General features: G+C 39.5%; 1 protein-coding gene across 2 annotated transcripts in view; it reads left to right on the forward strand.

Moving 5' to 3' along the window:
• Positions 1–15611, forward strand: part of REV3L (REV3 like, DNA directed polymerase zeta catalytic subunit) — a 266105-nt gene that overhangs the window by 161392 nt on the left and 89102 nt on the right. For both annotated transcript variants that reach the window (XM_073575998.1, XM_073575999.1), the window contains exons 8-11: positions 703–787; positions 1268–1410; positions 3289–3417; positions 15148–15385. In XM_073575998.1, the coding sequence (XP_073432099.1) occupies positions 703–787; positions 1268–1410; positions 3289–3417; positions 15148–15385 (595 nt within the window). The remainder of the gene's footprint in view (positions 1–702; positions 788–1267; positions 1411–3288; positions 3418–15147; positions 15386–15611) is intronic.

Consider the following 15611-nt stretch of genomic DNA (forward strand, 5'->3'; position numbering starts at 1 on the left):
CAATATAAGCGCTCTAGACTTATATCTTTTCAACTTCCCAATCTTGCAATTTGACCTCGAGGTCTCTTTCCCATTTCAATATAAGCGCTCTAGACTTAACATTATATGTTAAATATGCGCTTTCCCAATGGGTGATAATTAAAGTTTAATTTCAGCGCTGTTGATTTCTTAGTTTTGCTCTTCACTAAATTAGAGCTATAAATTAGTCAGGAAATTTTTAGCCTGTGTCTTAAATTATTCCCATCTATCACTATGGAGACCTGCATTTATCTTGACAAACAGTCCTTGTTGCACACTGCTACTAGGGGAGAGGTGGTTGGAATTTCCTTGCAAATGAATAGGAATCCCCACTATTTCTACGCTGACTGTCACGCATGTTCGGGCCCCATTTTTGAGATAGATGCAGATTCTAGTGATGGGATTCACATCTGCTATCCTGTGGATATGCTATAGCTTTATGATGATATGCTGCAGGCTTTTCACTGCATTGCAAGTAATCCAAAGCATATCCACCATGTGTGAACATAACATAACCTTGAACATGAACATCATAAAAAGATGGCTATAAACCACCAGTGATAGATGGTAGATCAACAGCTAGCGGGAGAACCTGGAGATCAGCTATAGTGTGATTTTTCTAAACTCTCAATAGTCTTGACATTTCTTTTTTAATGTAGAATAATGTACATTTTTTCTCTAAAGATCGTGGATTTGTAGCTGTGACAGAAAGTGAAAAAATCTTTCAGAAAAGGCTTAAAGAAATTCTGAAGCAAAATGACTTCTCAGTGTAAGTACGAGACCTCTTACAAGTATGGCAAGTAAATAGTTGCACCCTGTGGGGAAGGCTGTGAGTGTCAATCACCATTTTCAGAGTTGAAATACCTGCAAGTACCTACAATGTAAGCGTGCTTCGGATTCTGATCTGGTTTAAAGTTACAATCTACAGGATTAAAAATAAAACGCTCTTCTATATATTTTTCCAGCTGTGAGAATAATATCTAAAATATGTATATATACAGAAATGAGTAGACGTCATGGTCTTTTAGATGGCCACTCTTTATTATCAGCTGTTACTATTCAAGTAGTAGAACCTCGGATTCGTCCGGGAAAATTATAACAAATTCTGTTCTTTGATTTATCATAAGAATGGTTTTAATATTTTGATTTCTTAAATCCTAAAGCTTTTCTTTATTAAAATTAGGAATCAAGAATAGCCTGCCTTGTATACAATTTCATATGTCTTTTCCCCATCATTCCTTATGAACAGGACACTGTCGCACTCTGTGGACTCTAGCAGCATGTCCGATGATTTCTCTGCAGAACTCACATTGCATTCAACGTTAGACTTGTCGGCGTCCGTTCCTTGTACACCAGCTAACTTGGTGGAGGTGCACAGAGATCCACAACAAAGTAAGGTTCTTAATATTGTTTTAAATTGAACCTATCACCAGGTTTTCACTATGTAAACTAAAAACATCACCTTTAAGCCCTCTTACCTGACAGTACAGCTACCAGTACTTCAAAGAACATACCTTATATGATTATCTTGCGTCAAATGCTAATCGCAGTGGTCTGCTCGGATGGGCGTCTCTGGTCTACCTTCAGCCCCTCCTCTCTACCCGCAATAGCCAGCCTTCTTACTTTGATGGATGTAGATGATGTCTCCTATGTCATCCACCCAATGCTCAAAATTTTTAGCCTGCGCAGTTGAAGAAAGCAAAGACCCGTGTAGGCTCGCTTCACTCTGCCCTGAGGGAACCAATAACCCAGAAGTTAAGCCGGCGCATGTGCATTACAGGTCTTTGCTCTACCCTCAGCAGGGCAGAGCAAAAAGCACTCCTGCACAGATCTGTGCTTCAACTGCACAATCTCGAGATTTGCAGTACTGGGTGGATGACGTAGGACATGCCATCCACATCCAACAAAGCATGAAGAGGCCAGTCAATGCTCCTGTCTGAAATTAAATATGGCATTGCATAGCTTATAATCTTCCTTACGCTGGCATGTTACTCTGCACAAGGGGAAACATTACCCCTTAGATCCCGATCAGAAGCCTCTCATACATCCAAATCAGATATCATACTTTGCACTGAGGGGCAAAACCACAAAACACGTGTTTGCAAATTGAAAATTATTTTTTTGGCTTTTATCCGAAGTCCTATGTCAATGCTCGTTAAAGGGTTGATATTGACTATCAGGATTGCTACTTCCAATAGGTGAAACTAGAGTTAGGTCCTCTTCCTCTATGAAGAGGTAATGAGCACAGACCTTTTACGCTTATCCAGCAGGACTGCGTCGATTAGCATACGTCATGGCCTGGGCTCTGGAGTCTGTGTCCGTTTTGGTGGAGTCGGATTTGGTATAAAATGGACCAACTCTGACTCCTAAAATATATAATACATTGGATATAGTAGTTTAGTGTTGGATGTGCTGTAAATTTTTTCATAAGGATTTGCAAAAGTTATTAAATGTCCTATAAAGGTTCTATTCCTGATCCAAGGATCTCGGCTTTTAGTTGAGATTAGTGATGAGCGAGTATACTCGTTGCTTGGGTTTTCCTGAGCATGCTCAGGTGGTCTCCGAGTATTTTGGCGTGCTCGGAGATTTATGTTTCGTTGCCTCAGCTGCATGATTTGCGACTGCTAGACAGCCTGAATACATGTGGGAATTCCCTAACAAACAAGCATTCCTCACACGTATTCAGGCTGTCTAGCAGTCGCAAATCATGCAGCTGCGGCGATGAAAACTAAATCTCCGAGCATGCCAAAATACTCGGAGGACACCCGAGCATGCTCAGAAAATCCCGAGCGACAAGTATACCCGCTCATCACTAGTTGAGATGAATATGTGCTGCACTTTATGTACATGCTCAGTAGTGAGGCAGGGCTGTGGGGTCGGCGGTGAGATGAATCTGTGCTGCACTTTATGTACATGCTCAGTAGTGGGGCAGTGCTGTGGGGTCGGGAGTCAGGGAAATTGAGGAGTCGGAGGTTTGGCTTACCAACTCCACAGCCCTGGGCATGGCAGATTCTAGAAGGGGATCTGGGGCTTATATACAAGTGGCTGGATTGCTGTGTAAGAGGGCTTAACGGTAGTGCTTTTCATTTATATGGGGAAAACCTGGTAAGAGGATCTCTTTAAGGGGTTTCTTAAAACAAACTTTTTTGGTTTGTCACTATTATTAATAGGGAGCGGAGGGCAGAAACTAAATTGGAGAATGAAATTACATTTATAAGACTCATGTTGGTAGGGCATCTTATAACTGTGATATGTGTTCTTCTTACATAGAAGCTGAGCCATGTGAGGATAAAGGCTATACAGATGCTGTGATTGATGAAGAAGCCATTTTAAATATCATGGAAAATAGTCAATGCTTTCAACCTATGCCTCAGAGGTTGAGTCAGTCTCCTGTATTCTGTAAGTAAATCTAATGTGTCCATTCCTAATGGGAATGTGTATGTTTTCCGTGTTATGTATATTTTCTGGTCGGTGGAGCTACCAGGTGGCTGTTCCACCTATCTGATATTGATGACTTATCTTGACAATATGTCATCAGTATAGTGGAAAACCATTTAAAAGGTTATTACACTGTTGTAAGTTGATGACATATACCTATGTTATTCCTTCATTTTCTTATCAATAGGGATTTGTCTCTGGGACAATCACGTCATCCTGAGAATGAAGGTTCAAAAGTGCTCAGGAAAAACCTAATTCTAAAAATTATTCCCACTGATCATAGTAATGTCGGCTGCAGCATAGGAATACATCAGACTCCAAGTTCACGACACTTGCTGCTAATCATCTGAGAGTAGCTGGAATGCAACAAGTTTTCTGAGAACAAACATGAGTGCAATCACCATGCCTTCTGCTACTGCCTGCATACATACTGTCAAGGCGAAAAGCTTTGTGAATTATGCAAATTTTGGTCCGCACAAAGATTCCTGCTTCAGATTTTGTAATAGATATTTGCATTAACTCTAGATTGTTATGCAGAGTGATCAGATGAATTGCACACTCCTTCCTTGCCATGAAAAATCAACTTGATCACTAAAAAACCCATTGTTACAGAATTTTAGCACTCCAAAATATAAGTCGCTACTGCATCATTTCAGTGATGATCTTGTTGGCTCAGGTGAAAATGTTAACCATACAAGACAATTGGTATCACTCTTTCATGCTGATTTAATTGAACAGCAGATTGGTTTCTTGAAAAGGGAGCTGCTGTTTTAAATTCATAATAATACAATTATTTATATAGCACCAACATATTCAGCTGCACTTTCTGATTAAGTGGTTACATGCAGAAACAATAAAAACATCACAAAGTAACACATAGTTTGACAGTTATAGGAGGAGTGAGGACCCTGCTTGCAAGCTTGCTGTCTATAAGGAAATGGTGGAGGTGGGGAACAATTGGTAGAAAGTGCTTGTCATGTATGGTCCGGCCATCATTATAATGGGGCATTTCAAATAAGCTGCATAATCCTGTCACCAGCCATTATTTATCTAGGTATAGTTGCCAAGTTCTATTGGGTGCAAGGAGAAATTAGACACAGATGAATAGGAGGGACTAGGTTCTGAGTAAAATTTAGAAAGCAGGAACAGGTGAGAGTTAGGTTGGTGAATTGAAGTCATAGACCTGTCTAAAGAAATGTTTTTAAAGCATGTTTAGAAACGTGGGGGCAAGCATTAATCAGATCATCCAGGGTTTTCCTATCCAGAAAACAGGTACCGCACAAGGGAAGTCTTGGAAACTGAGGTGACAGGTTCGGATTCTGGAGGATGTTAGTCTTATATCAGCTCTGGAGTGGATATCATGGGTGGGTTGATAGATAGAGATGAGCGAGGAAATATAGGGTGGTGCAGAATTGTGGAGAGCTTTGTGGGTAAGACAGATAAGTTTGTGTTGTATTCTTTAGTTAATGGGCAACCAGTCCAATGACTGGCACAGGGTAGAGGCATCGGTGTAGTGGGTGGACAGAAATACCACCCTGGCTGCTGCATTCAGGGCGTATTGGAGAGGAGAAAGTTTGGTTAGAGGGATCAATCAGAAAAGTTTCAGTAGTCCAGATGAGAATGAATGAGCGTGACGGTAAGAGTTTTTGCAATTTCAATGGTGAGATGTTTTTGAGATGTAGGTAACATGAGCGAGTGAGTGATTGGGTATAGGGAGTAAAGGAAAGTTTTGTGTTAAATATAACCACAAGACAGCGAGCATGCTGCTTGGGAGTTATTGTTGAGCCATCCATTGTAATTGCAGTGTTGGGTATATGTCATTTACTAGAGGGAGGAAACATGAGAAGTTCAGTTTTGGAGAGTTTCAGATAGTGAGGACAGGATGTTAGAGACAGCGTACAGACAATCTCTGGTATTTTGTATTATTAAGATGGGGGAATTTCAGGAGAAGAGGTGTAAAATTGGGTGTCATCAATGTAGAGTTGACTCTGGAAACTAAATCTGCTGATGGTTTAGCCAATAGAGGCAGTAGGGTGAAAGAGGGGACCTAGGAATGAGCCTTGAGGAACCCCAACAATAAGGGGAGGATTAGAGAAGTAGAAATTGGCAAAATATACAGTGAATGAGCGGTCAGATAGGTAGGAGGAGAACCAGGAGAGAATGATGTATTTGAGGCTGATAGAGCAGAGCATAGTGAGGAGGAGCTGGTGATCCACCCTGTCGAATGCTGCAGAAAGATCCAAGAGAAGTGGCCATTAGATTTCGCTGCTAATTAAATCTTTAAATCATTGTTTTCTTCTTCTGTTAACCATGTTCGCCTCCAAGGAAATACATGTATGTAGTCATCATTGCCGTGTAGCTTTTCAAGCAAGGACATTGCTGCTTCAAAAATTGTCGTTAAATCAACCATTTATTAATCATTAACCCCTTAGTGACTGGGACAATTTTTTAAATTCTGATCAATGTCCTTTTATGTGCTAATAACTAACGCTTCAACAAGTCCCATTGATTTTGAGACTGTTTTTTCGTGGCACATTATAATTTATGATAATGGTAAATTTAGGTTGATATGTTTTGTGTTTATTTACAAAAAAAATCAGAAACTTGACAAAAATGTAAAAAAATGCAGTTTTCAAACTTTGAATGATTATTCGTTTAATCCAGATAGTCATATCACAGAAAAACATTTCCCTCATGTCTGCCTTACATCAGCACCATTTTTAAAAAGCTAATTTATTTTATTAGCCTTTTAGGAGGTTTTAAAATGTATCATTAATTTTTCATTTCTTCAAGGAAATTTACAAAATTTATTTTTTTGAGACCTATCCAGGTTTGGAATGACTTTGGGGGGTCTTATATATTGGAAAACCCCAAACATGATACCATTTTAAAAACTGCACCCCCTGACATATTGAAAACTGCTGTCAGATAGTTTATTAACCCTTTAGGTGATTTTCAGGAATTAATGCAAATTGGTATAGCAGGAATGAAAAAGTGTTTATCACCTAAACGTCGGTATCTTCTGAACTGACCGCTATAGCCAGGAGACTCTAAGGCCGCTATTTGGCCATGAACTGCTATGGCAAACATCAGGACCACACAATCATGATCTCGGTGTATCAATAAGATTCAAGCGGAAGCTCCCACAATCTATTAACCATTTATTTGATGTAGTCACTTCTGACAGCAGCAACTAAGGGGTTAAACAGATATGGACAGTGCCAACACTGATAGTTGGTGACACTGATAGCTGCTGGATTGTCATCTGTATGGGGATGATATTCTCTCATATCTCGGGTCAATGAGAAGACGTTATTGGCTGTCATTAAGGGATTAAGAAAAGTTTGATTTCTGTGAAGAAGACTTTAGAGCACGAAAGAAAGTCAAGCAATTGTTATGTCTTTCTCCTAAAGAGGATTCATCAGTCCAGAGCTTGTTCTGGAATGTCAGCAGACAGGTATCCGTGCATCTGCATACACAGTTAGGTGAAGGGTTTTGCTGTCAAGCCATTTCTCTGAAGAAAAACATGATGGACAGACTGGCAGTATATGGGAAGTACAGGGATTGGATTGCACAGAATGAGGATAAAATTATTTTCTCTGTTGGACCCCCCTACAGGTTGTTTGTGACATCTGGAAGATTGATTGTAGATGAAACTTTGAGCACTGTGATGAGTCCCTGTGTCATGCCAACAGTAAAGCACCCTCAGACCATTTGTGTGGGGGCTTTTCATGTAAGGGAGTGGGCTCATTCAAAATATTGATTAAGAGCAGTGCTATAAATATAGAATGTTATCTAAGCATTAACTTCTAATAATCCTGGAGTAATTTGATGATTCACAATGCTTTTTATAGCATGATTGATACCATGTGACTGCAGACTTATGAATCCCCCCCGTGTGTGCTGCTGGGATTTGCCAGTTTCTGAGCTGGGACCGAAGGGAATGTATACATTATACATATTCCCGTCCAGGACCTGTCTAGTGGGTGTGGCCTCGCTCCATACACTTGTATTGAGAAAGGCCATGCCCCGTCTAGTGGTGCCGCCGTCCAGTGGGCGCATGCCCCTCTCAATAAAAGTGTTTGGAGCGAGGCTGTGCCCACTAGACGGTCTCTGGACGGGAGTATGTATAACACATACATATCCTCCGGTCTCAGCTCAGAAAGCAGTGAATACCCGCACAGTGTGTGCACTGGGGGGGGGGGGATTCGTAAGTCCGCAGTCACACAAGAGTGATAGTAGACTTAGCATTTTGGACCAGGCAACCTCTTTAACTGGCTCAGTGAATAAAACATTGAAGTTTTGGGTCCGTGTAAATAAGTGTCCAGATCTCAATCCCGTTGAGAACTTGTGGTCAATCATCAAAAAGCTGGTGGAAAAACAAAACTCACATTCCAAGCACTGATTAGGTAAGAATGATATGAGTTAGGATTTGTTCAAAAAGCTGCTATCCAGCATGTCAGGGTGAAGTGCAGAAGTCTTGGAAAAATACGTGAGCACTGTAAATATTGAGTGTTTCTTTAAACATGATGCATTTCTCAATAAAAGGTTAAAAACTTGTGAACTGCTTATAAGATATGTGCACACATCAAGTATTTGCTGCAGACATTTCTATATCAAATAGTGTCTTTTGGCAGGAAAAACACTGCATAAAGTGCATGTTTTTGATACATTTTTAATGCTTATTTTTCCCTTTCATTAGAATGGTTATAAAAGGCTACAAAAACACTTAAAGAATTGATTTGTGAGTGTGACAGATTTAAAACTAATTCAAATCTGCAAGGAAATAATAAGCAACATGTGCAAAAACACGATTTGTGCACATACCCTAATTATACTTTAGTAACTATAGAAACATCTGACTAAAAGATCTAACACTGAAGTAACAAACCTTATGAAAAACAAAATTTGTGTCAGTCTCAAAACTTTTAGCCACAATTGTATATACAACATAAATGTGTTGACCAATTTCTTTGAGAGGGGTGGTCTATTACTTGGACACTTCCTTCCCAGTTGCTATATTTCTCCACTGATGTTGGCACTGGGTCTCCGGGGCTTGCATGACATTGTCATGTGAGCCCTGCAGTCAATCTTCGGCCGCTTCACACTCTCTTCCTTCAGACAAAATTGACACAGAGAAGAAGTGAGAACGGCCAGTGCACTCTGACTCGTAATGTCAGTTATGCCCCAAGACAGTGAGAGGAATCAGCCACTGATTTGTTGCAGAGCTCACATGGCATAACGATGTCACACAAGCCTCAGAAACTCGGCACCAACATCACTGGAATGTTGCCTGCACTGGAGATGAGTAAATGTGTTTTTTATTTTTACATGGGGAAATAGAGCGATTGAGACGGGGTTGTTTGAGTAGTGGTTAACCCTTTTAATGTTCCTGACTTCTGGTGAATCAGTATGTGAATGTTATATGCAGAGTCCCCGAAATCCCTTATTTAGTTCCAATGCTCTGTGAGTTTTTTTTTTTTTTTTGTAACTCGTTTTATTGAAGATGATACAACATAATAAGGTTATATCATAGAACAAGCAATATTTCTCATTGCTCACTAATGTTGTCTGGCAAATTTAACCTTGCCCTTAACATACCATAGGTCCAATATCTTAATCAAAACCATAAGACACCCATGTCTGTCACCAAATATCACATACTTTATCATGAGAGCATACTACTCATCAGTGCTCTGTGAGTTGCCAAATATACGGACCACCCAGGAGCTTGAATAGTCTAGCTCATCCTAGCTAAATTGTATCTAAACCTTTGCATGAGGATAGCTATGACTATTTGTGTAGAAGAGATTTATTGCTTTCTGCTTGCTGCGTCCTTAAAAGCCGGAGACCGATAAGCTTGTGTAAAAGCCTTATAAATGGCAGACACCAGATCAAGGAGCTACAATTACATGATTGATGATTACTGACCTCCCAGCGTCCTTTCTGTCTGCCTTTGAATAAGCACTGAAACACTAATGTCTTCAGTATGAGCCTCTTTCCTTGTAATTTTATAAAAAAAAAAAAAAAAATTGCGTTATTTTATTTGACAATGAAATATTTAGTAGATCCTACTTAATTACATCTACACTAGTCTACGTTCATGTCCAGTGCCCTGTTTTGTAGATATTGATACTGCTCAATTTAGTTCTCTTGCTTCATGCTCTGCAAAATATTCCTGTAGTGACTAGGAATTAGTATTCCATGTACAGATGTTAACATTTTGCATATTACAAGGCTCTCTATGTGCCTTCCAAGGAGCCAGGAGTTATTGCTATAGGGAGATATTGTGCTAAATTAGCTGTTAAAAGTTAGTTCTTTGTAATTACAGCATCAGATTTCAAATATGTTACATACAGCTTCTCATAATTTAAAACCAGATTTAACAGATATTTTACTGCAGCTACATGGGTCATAGGTAGTAAACAACTGTAGATATGCTTTGACTTAAATGAGTGAGATTTGTAGGCATGCTCTGTGATCTGTGCAGAGGTCACCATGCAGGGAGCAGAAGAAAATGAGCTGTGTCTATCATCTATTGTGAATGGTTTGATTTTTGTTTAACCCCTTAACATCCAATGACAGACATAGTGTGTCATTGGATGCCTCCCCCTGTTTGGTACACGCTCCGGCGATGAGCTCGCACCTTTTCCGGGACATGACCGCTTCTCTGATCAGCTGACATGTGCCCGGAACGTCCGTGGGTGATATCGTCATACAGCCGCAGCTGTTAAAATGTTAAATGCCGCTGTCAAACTCTAACATGCACGCGCAGGAAACGTGTCATTCCCTCCTTCCGTGGGCGCCCGTGTCACATGACTGCGGATTGCCAATGGGTTGGCATGACACAACCCGGGGTCAGGAGAAGACCCATGTGGTTGTCATTGCTGGATCGCCATGAGCGCTGCCTGGTGGTCAGCACTCATAGCAATTGAGCATATCTACTACATAGAGCAGGACTGCAGCCCTGCTCAATGTAGCAGAGGCGATCGGACATGGAGACTATTGAGGCAAGTAAAAAGTAAAAAAAAAAATATTTTTAAAAATATTAAAGAAATATAAAAGATCTAAAAGTTGAAATCACCCCCCTTTCGCCTCATTCAAAATAAAACAAAAACAAAAAATCAAATATACACATATTTGGTATCACCACGTTCAAAATCGCCCGAGATCTATCAATATGAAAAAAAGAATTTAATCAAATCGGTAAATGGCGTATCGAAACAAAGAATTAAATGCCAGAATCACGTTTTTTGGGTCGCTGCAACATTGCAATAAAATGCAATAACGAGCAATCAAAAGAATTGTATACATACCAAAATTATATCAATAAAAGTGTCGGATCAGTGCACAAAAAATAAGCCCTCACCCGGCCAAGATCCTGAAAAATGGAGACGCTACAGGTCTCGGAAAATGTCAACTTTTTTTTATTTACCACTTAGATAAAAAGAACCTAGACATTTTTGGTGTCTATGAACTCGTACTGACCTGGAGAATCATAATGGCAGGTCAGTTTTAACATTTAGTGAACCTAGCAAAAAAGCCAAACAGAAAACAAGTGTGAGATTGCACTTTTTTTGCAATTTCAACGCACTTGGAAATTTTTTTTCCCATTTTTGAGTACACAATATGGTAAAACCAATGATGACGTTCAAAAGTACAACTTGTCCTGCAAAAAACAAGCCCTCAAACAGCCATATTGACCAAAAAATTAAAAAGTTATGGCTCTGGAAAGAAGGGGAGCAAAAAATGAAAATGCAAAACCCAAAAATACCCCTGTTCATTTAAGGGTTAAACTAATTATAGGTGCGATTTTCAAGTGTAATGCTAAATGGTAACACAGAAGATATATAGTTAATACAAAATCATACCATTGACAATAAATGATTGACATCGCTAATTAAATTTAGTGTGATCATGCCTGTGATAATGAGATGACTACTGAAAAATTGATTGAAAACATTATTATAAGGCTTTGTGACCAGAGTGAAAACTTCAAGATTCTGCAATTTATTTATCTTTTTAGCCAGTGATTTGTAGAAAGTGTGTATTTCCGTATTGAGTCTACATTTTGTTAGTGTTTTTTTTCTCTTCTATTCCGCTAATGGCTCAATGGATCATATATCTCACTACAGGCTCCCCCTATTAGTGATATTGTATGATTACAGCACACCCAGTGCTTATGCGGTTTTCTACTTTGGGCATTTGCCCGGTTCTGGACGATTTTTATCTAAGTCCAGACGCACTACCAGGGTGTTTTGCTGCTTTTGTATTGTCTACCTGACTGCTAGGTGTACTGGTTGGTGGGGCCTTTATTTATAAATTAGTGGCACACACTTCTGTGATAACTACTGATATGTTTTATCTTTTCAATTTGAATCTGATTTGTATATGTACACACCACTAGTGATGTCAGGGTTTTAGGTCATTTAATCATACAAGGACCATTTTGTGTGCAGATATATGATCTATTGAGCTATTAGCTGAATATATGTTTGTTTATAGCCTTGATTATTTAGTTAGGGGAGTCTAGGTGGCTATATTACAAGCCCCAAGGGTTTATTGCAATTGTCATTTGTTTGACTTTTAAAGGTTTTTAAGTGGTTTTTGTCTGTCTGTACCTAAATAAGCTTTGTGATATGTGTGGTGATCCTGTTGTCTTTGGTCAGTAGCTTTTTCTTTTTTATTTCTGTTATCTATTTTTACTGGCTACTGGTGTATCCCTGACTTCATTTTGTGGTGCCCTCCCCATCCTTGTTGATTGCAATAAATATAGTTGAGCAAAAAAATTAGCCCGAAACTGGCCAATGTAATTAGTAAAATTGGTGCCATGTTATTACATCATTATGTTGTGTGTTGCATCTACGGTGTATACCACGCAGGGCCTACTAATCAGAAGAGATGCTGACAAACAGGAGAAAGTTCGCAGGCTCTGGTGTAGTGGCTATAGGCTACCCATGTGGCTAATGGACCACGGTCCTGCATGTATTTGTTTATACTAGTTGGGAACAATCACCATAGTTTCAACAGGAAAGATGTATATCTTTGTACCGTGTTAGCCAGTAGATAGAAAAATATTCAGATTTGAGAGTCCTCAGTGGTTGATACCTTTTAATGGCTAACTGAAAAGATGGTAACACATTGCAAGCTTTCCAGACTACTCAGGTCTCTTCATCAGGCATAGACTAATACAAAATCTGAAGAGTCACGTATTTATGCACAATACAGCACAGAAAAAATGCAATAGATAAGACAAGTGACGTGAAGCAGAACTATCAATATGGGAGAGGGAGAAACATAAATATTGGACCAGTTCATAGATAATGAGTCCGTATGTTTTATTGTCCTCTGATTGGGGTCTCCTAATGTGTTGTGATGCCCCCACAAGGTCCTAGGAGCAAATTCCTTAATTGATGTAAAAAGACATAAATCCATGCGACACATTCATTCCAGCACTGAGAGTCTCAAATGTCGTCATAAATTTATACTCACAGACTCTTCTCTCTCTCTGAGATATGAAGTTACCTTTCAATACCAGTAACTTCATATCCATGTTCCTGTGATCAGGCGTACAAAAATGTTTTGACACAGGTAGATCCATTCTTTTTTCTCTTATTGTGTGACGATGAGCATTCATCCTTGTTCTAAGCTTTTGCCCTGTCTCTCCCACATACAAACCCCCTGTTGGACATTTAGTACAAATAATTAAGTACTCCACATTAGATGTAATGCAGGTGAAAGTACCTGGGATCTTGTAGTCCTGATGTGAATTGGGGATCTCATAGTTTCTATGCACTTTTTAGTAAAGTAAAAAATCTTACTAAAAAGTGTGTGACTTCTTGTGCTGAGACAGCTTTAAGTGATCGTCAAGACCCCTGACTCACAATCCTTCTCAGTCACTGAGGGAACTGCTCTCTCCTCCTGCTTGACACTGACCCTACTGATCAGTGCAACGCTAGAAAAGGGTCTTGCCAGGACTTGAACTGATACTGCTCTTATTTAAGGACCTGAGAGGTCATGTGATCAGCCACATGCCTTGAAAGAATTGCAAACGGTGGTAATGTATTGAGTTTGTGTATGTTGTTTTGATGATGTAGCTAAGCAGTGTGTGTTGTAGTTGAGCTGAGGGTGTGTTTTGATGATGTAGCTGAGCTGTGTGTCTGTGCGCCTGAGCGGTGTGTCTGTTCAGTGCCTTCGGTAAACGGACCGAATATATCAAACACTATAACTGATAGAAAGTACTACCTTGTACCCAAAGGGAAACAAACTAAGAAGTGCTATGCTTTCAAGAAAACTAAAAGTAAAAAATAGACACCTAAAATGTTAATTTTATTATGTAATTAAAAGTACAATACTTACAAAATCTTCTAAAAATAGTATTCCAAAGGTGTACCTAAAGAGAGCAGTTCAGGGTTTACCCACAAATTAGGCTGGTTTCACGTTAGCATTTTTTAGCGCAGTGCATCATGCGCTATCGGACACATGCGCCCCTATGTTTCACATGGGGGGGGCGCATGGTCTTGCGTTTGTATGCGTTTTCGTGCGCATGCGGTTTTTCGTCTTGTGTGCCTAGGCGCGCCAGACGCAACCTGTTGCATTTTTGGGTCCGCCGAAAGGCGTCAAACGCTTGCTCACAGAATGCGACAAAATAACGCATTACAGTCTATGGGAACGCAAGCATGCACATGGACACGCGTTTGCGTTTTAGTGCGCATACGTTTTTGGCATAAAAATCTGTAGACACTGGTTTTAACCCCTAGAGAACGAATGCGCATAAAAAACGCTAACGCATGCAAAAGCGCATAATGCGTTTTTTGCATGCATTTCTATTGCGCACAATGCGCTGCGCAAAAAAAACGCTAATGTGAAAGTAGCCTTACAGATAATTAACAAATAGTGTTAGGGGCTATTGATTCCCTAGAAATCCCCTACCAGTGACCCTACCTGACAGCGGAGGTTGACACCCTAATGTTTAGCGATATGGCGCCCTTGATGAACACCTATATTAAAAAAGCACAGACATTGACGAAACCAAAAAATAGGTGGTCAAAAAACAATGTCTAGCAAAAAATATATTCTCTGTCAAAAATGTAGATGTTTTGACCTAAAAATAGCCTTTTAATAGATAAGTTCCTATACAATAATGCATCCGTTCAGGTGTTAGAAGATTATGGATACTTAGCCTTCAGAATAACCTCAAATTCAGGCATCAAGATGCAACAATATGAAATGATGCACCAATTCAGTTACGGGGTGCAAATATATTCATCCTCCTATAGTAATTGATACTGAGAAGATAAAACTTTGCATGCAGAGAAATGAGTGTCAGGGAATAATACAGATTAATCTCACTTCAGGGTATATATTTATGGCTCAATGTAAATCAATACACCCAATCCAAGTATCAAAATACTGAATATATAGCCTTCAAAACAACCTCAAATACAAGCATAACTACAACAATATGAACAAATGCACCGATTCTGGGTGCATATATTGCCATGATGGCTAATGTTAATTCCTCGTTCCCTATTTTTTTTAAATTTGTGAGCATTGCACTTGTAATAACATAATAAAAGTTAAACTTTAGGGGTCTCTTTTTACTCTTTAGTGCTACACTTTCACTCCCTCCCCCTCCCTCAATCTCATTGGGCTGTTCGGTGAATACAATCCCTTTTTATTTTTCTTTAGTGGACAACAGTCAAGATCAAGCCATGATAAAATTGCTAGCTGGCCTAGAAGATGATGGCTATCAAGTGGATCTGTCAAGGCGATTGTCACAGCACAGTTTGTCTGCAAGGTGCAATGCCATGCAGAATAGTGACGATGAGGAGAATGAACCGCAGGTGGAGAAGGAGGAGATGGAGCTTAGCATATTAATGTCCCAGAGGTGGGACAGCAACCTGGAAGCACGTGACGGTAAAAGAAAGTATGTGTCCATCTTGAATTTTTTTTTTTATTGGCCTCTGCCTGAATGAATTGTTATGTGACAGCGCAGCCTTTATTTTATGTTAGTTTGGTCTTGGATAAGAAAACTGATAAATTTAACTATAGATATGGTTTCATGTGATCAATAATTGACAGTCGCTCCAGCTGCCCATTACCAATGTCTTCATGGTAATTTCTTCAATGGCAATAACAACATGACTACAGCA

Source organism: Dendrobates tinctorius, unplaced genomic scaffold, assembly GCF_039654945.1.
Source record: "Dendrobates tinctorius isolate UK_male_01 unplaced genomic scaffold, ASM3965494v1 ptg000046l, whole genome shotgun sequence".
In the NCBI taxonomy this organism is placed as follows: Eukaryota; Metazoa; Chordata; class Amphibia; order Anura; family Dendrobatidae; genus Dendrobates; species Dendrobates tinctorius.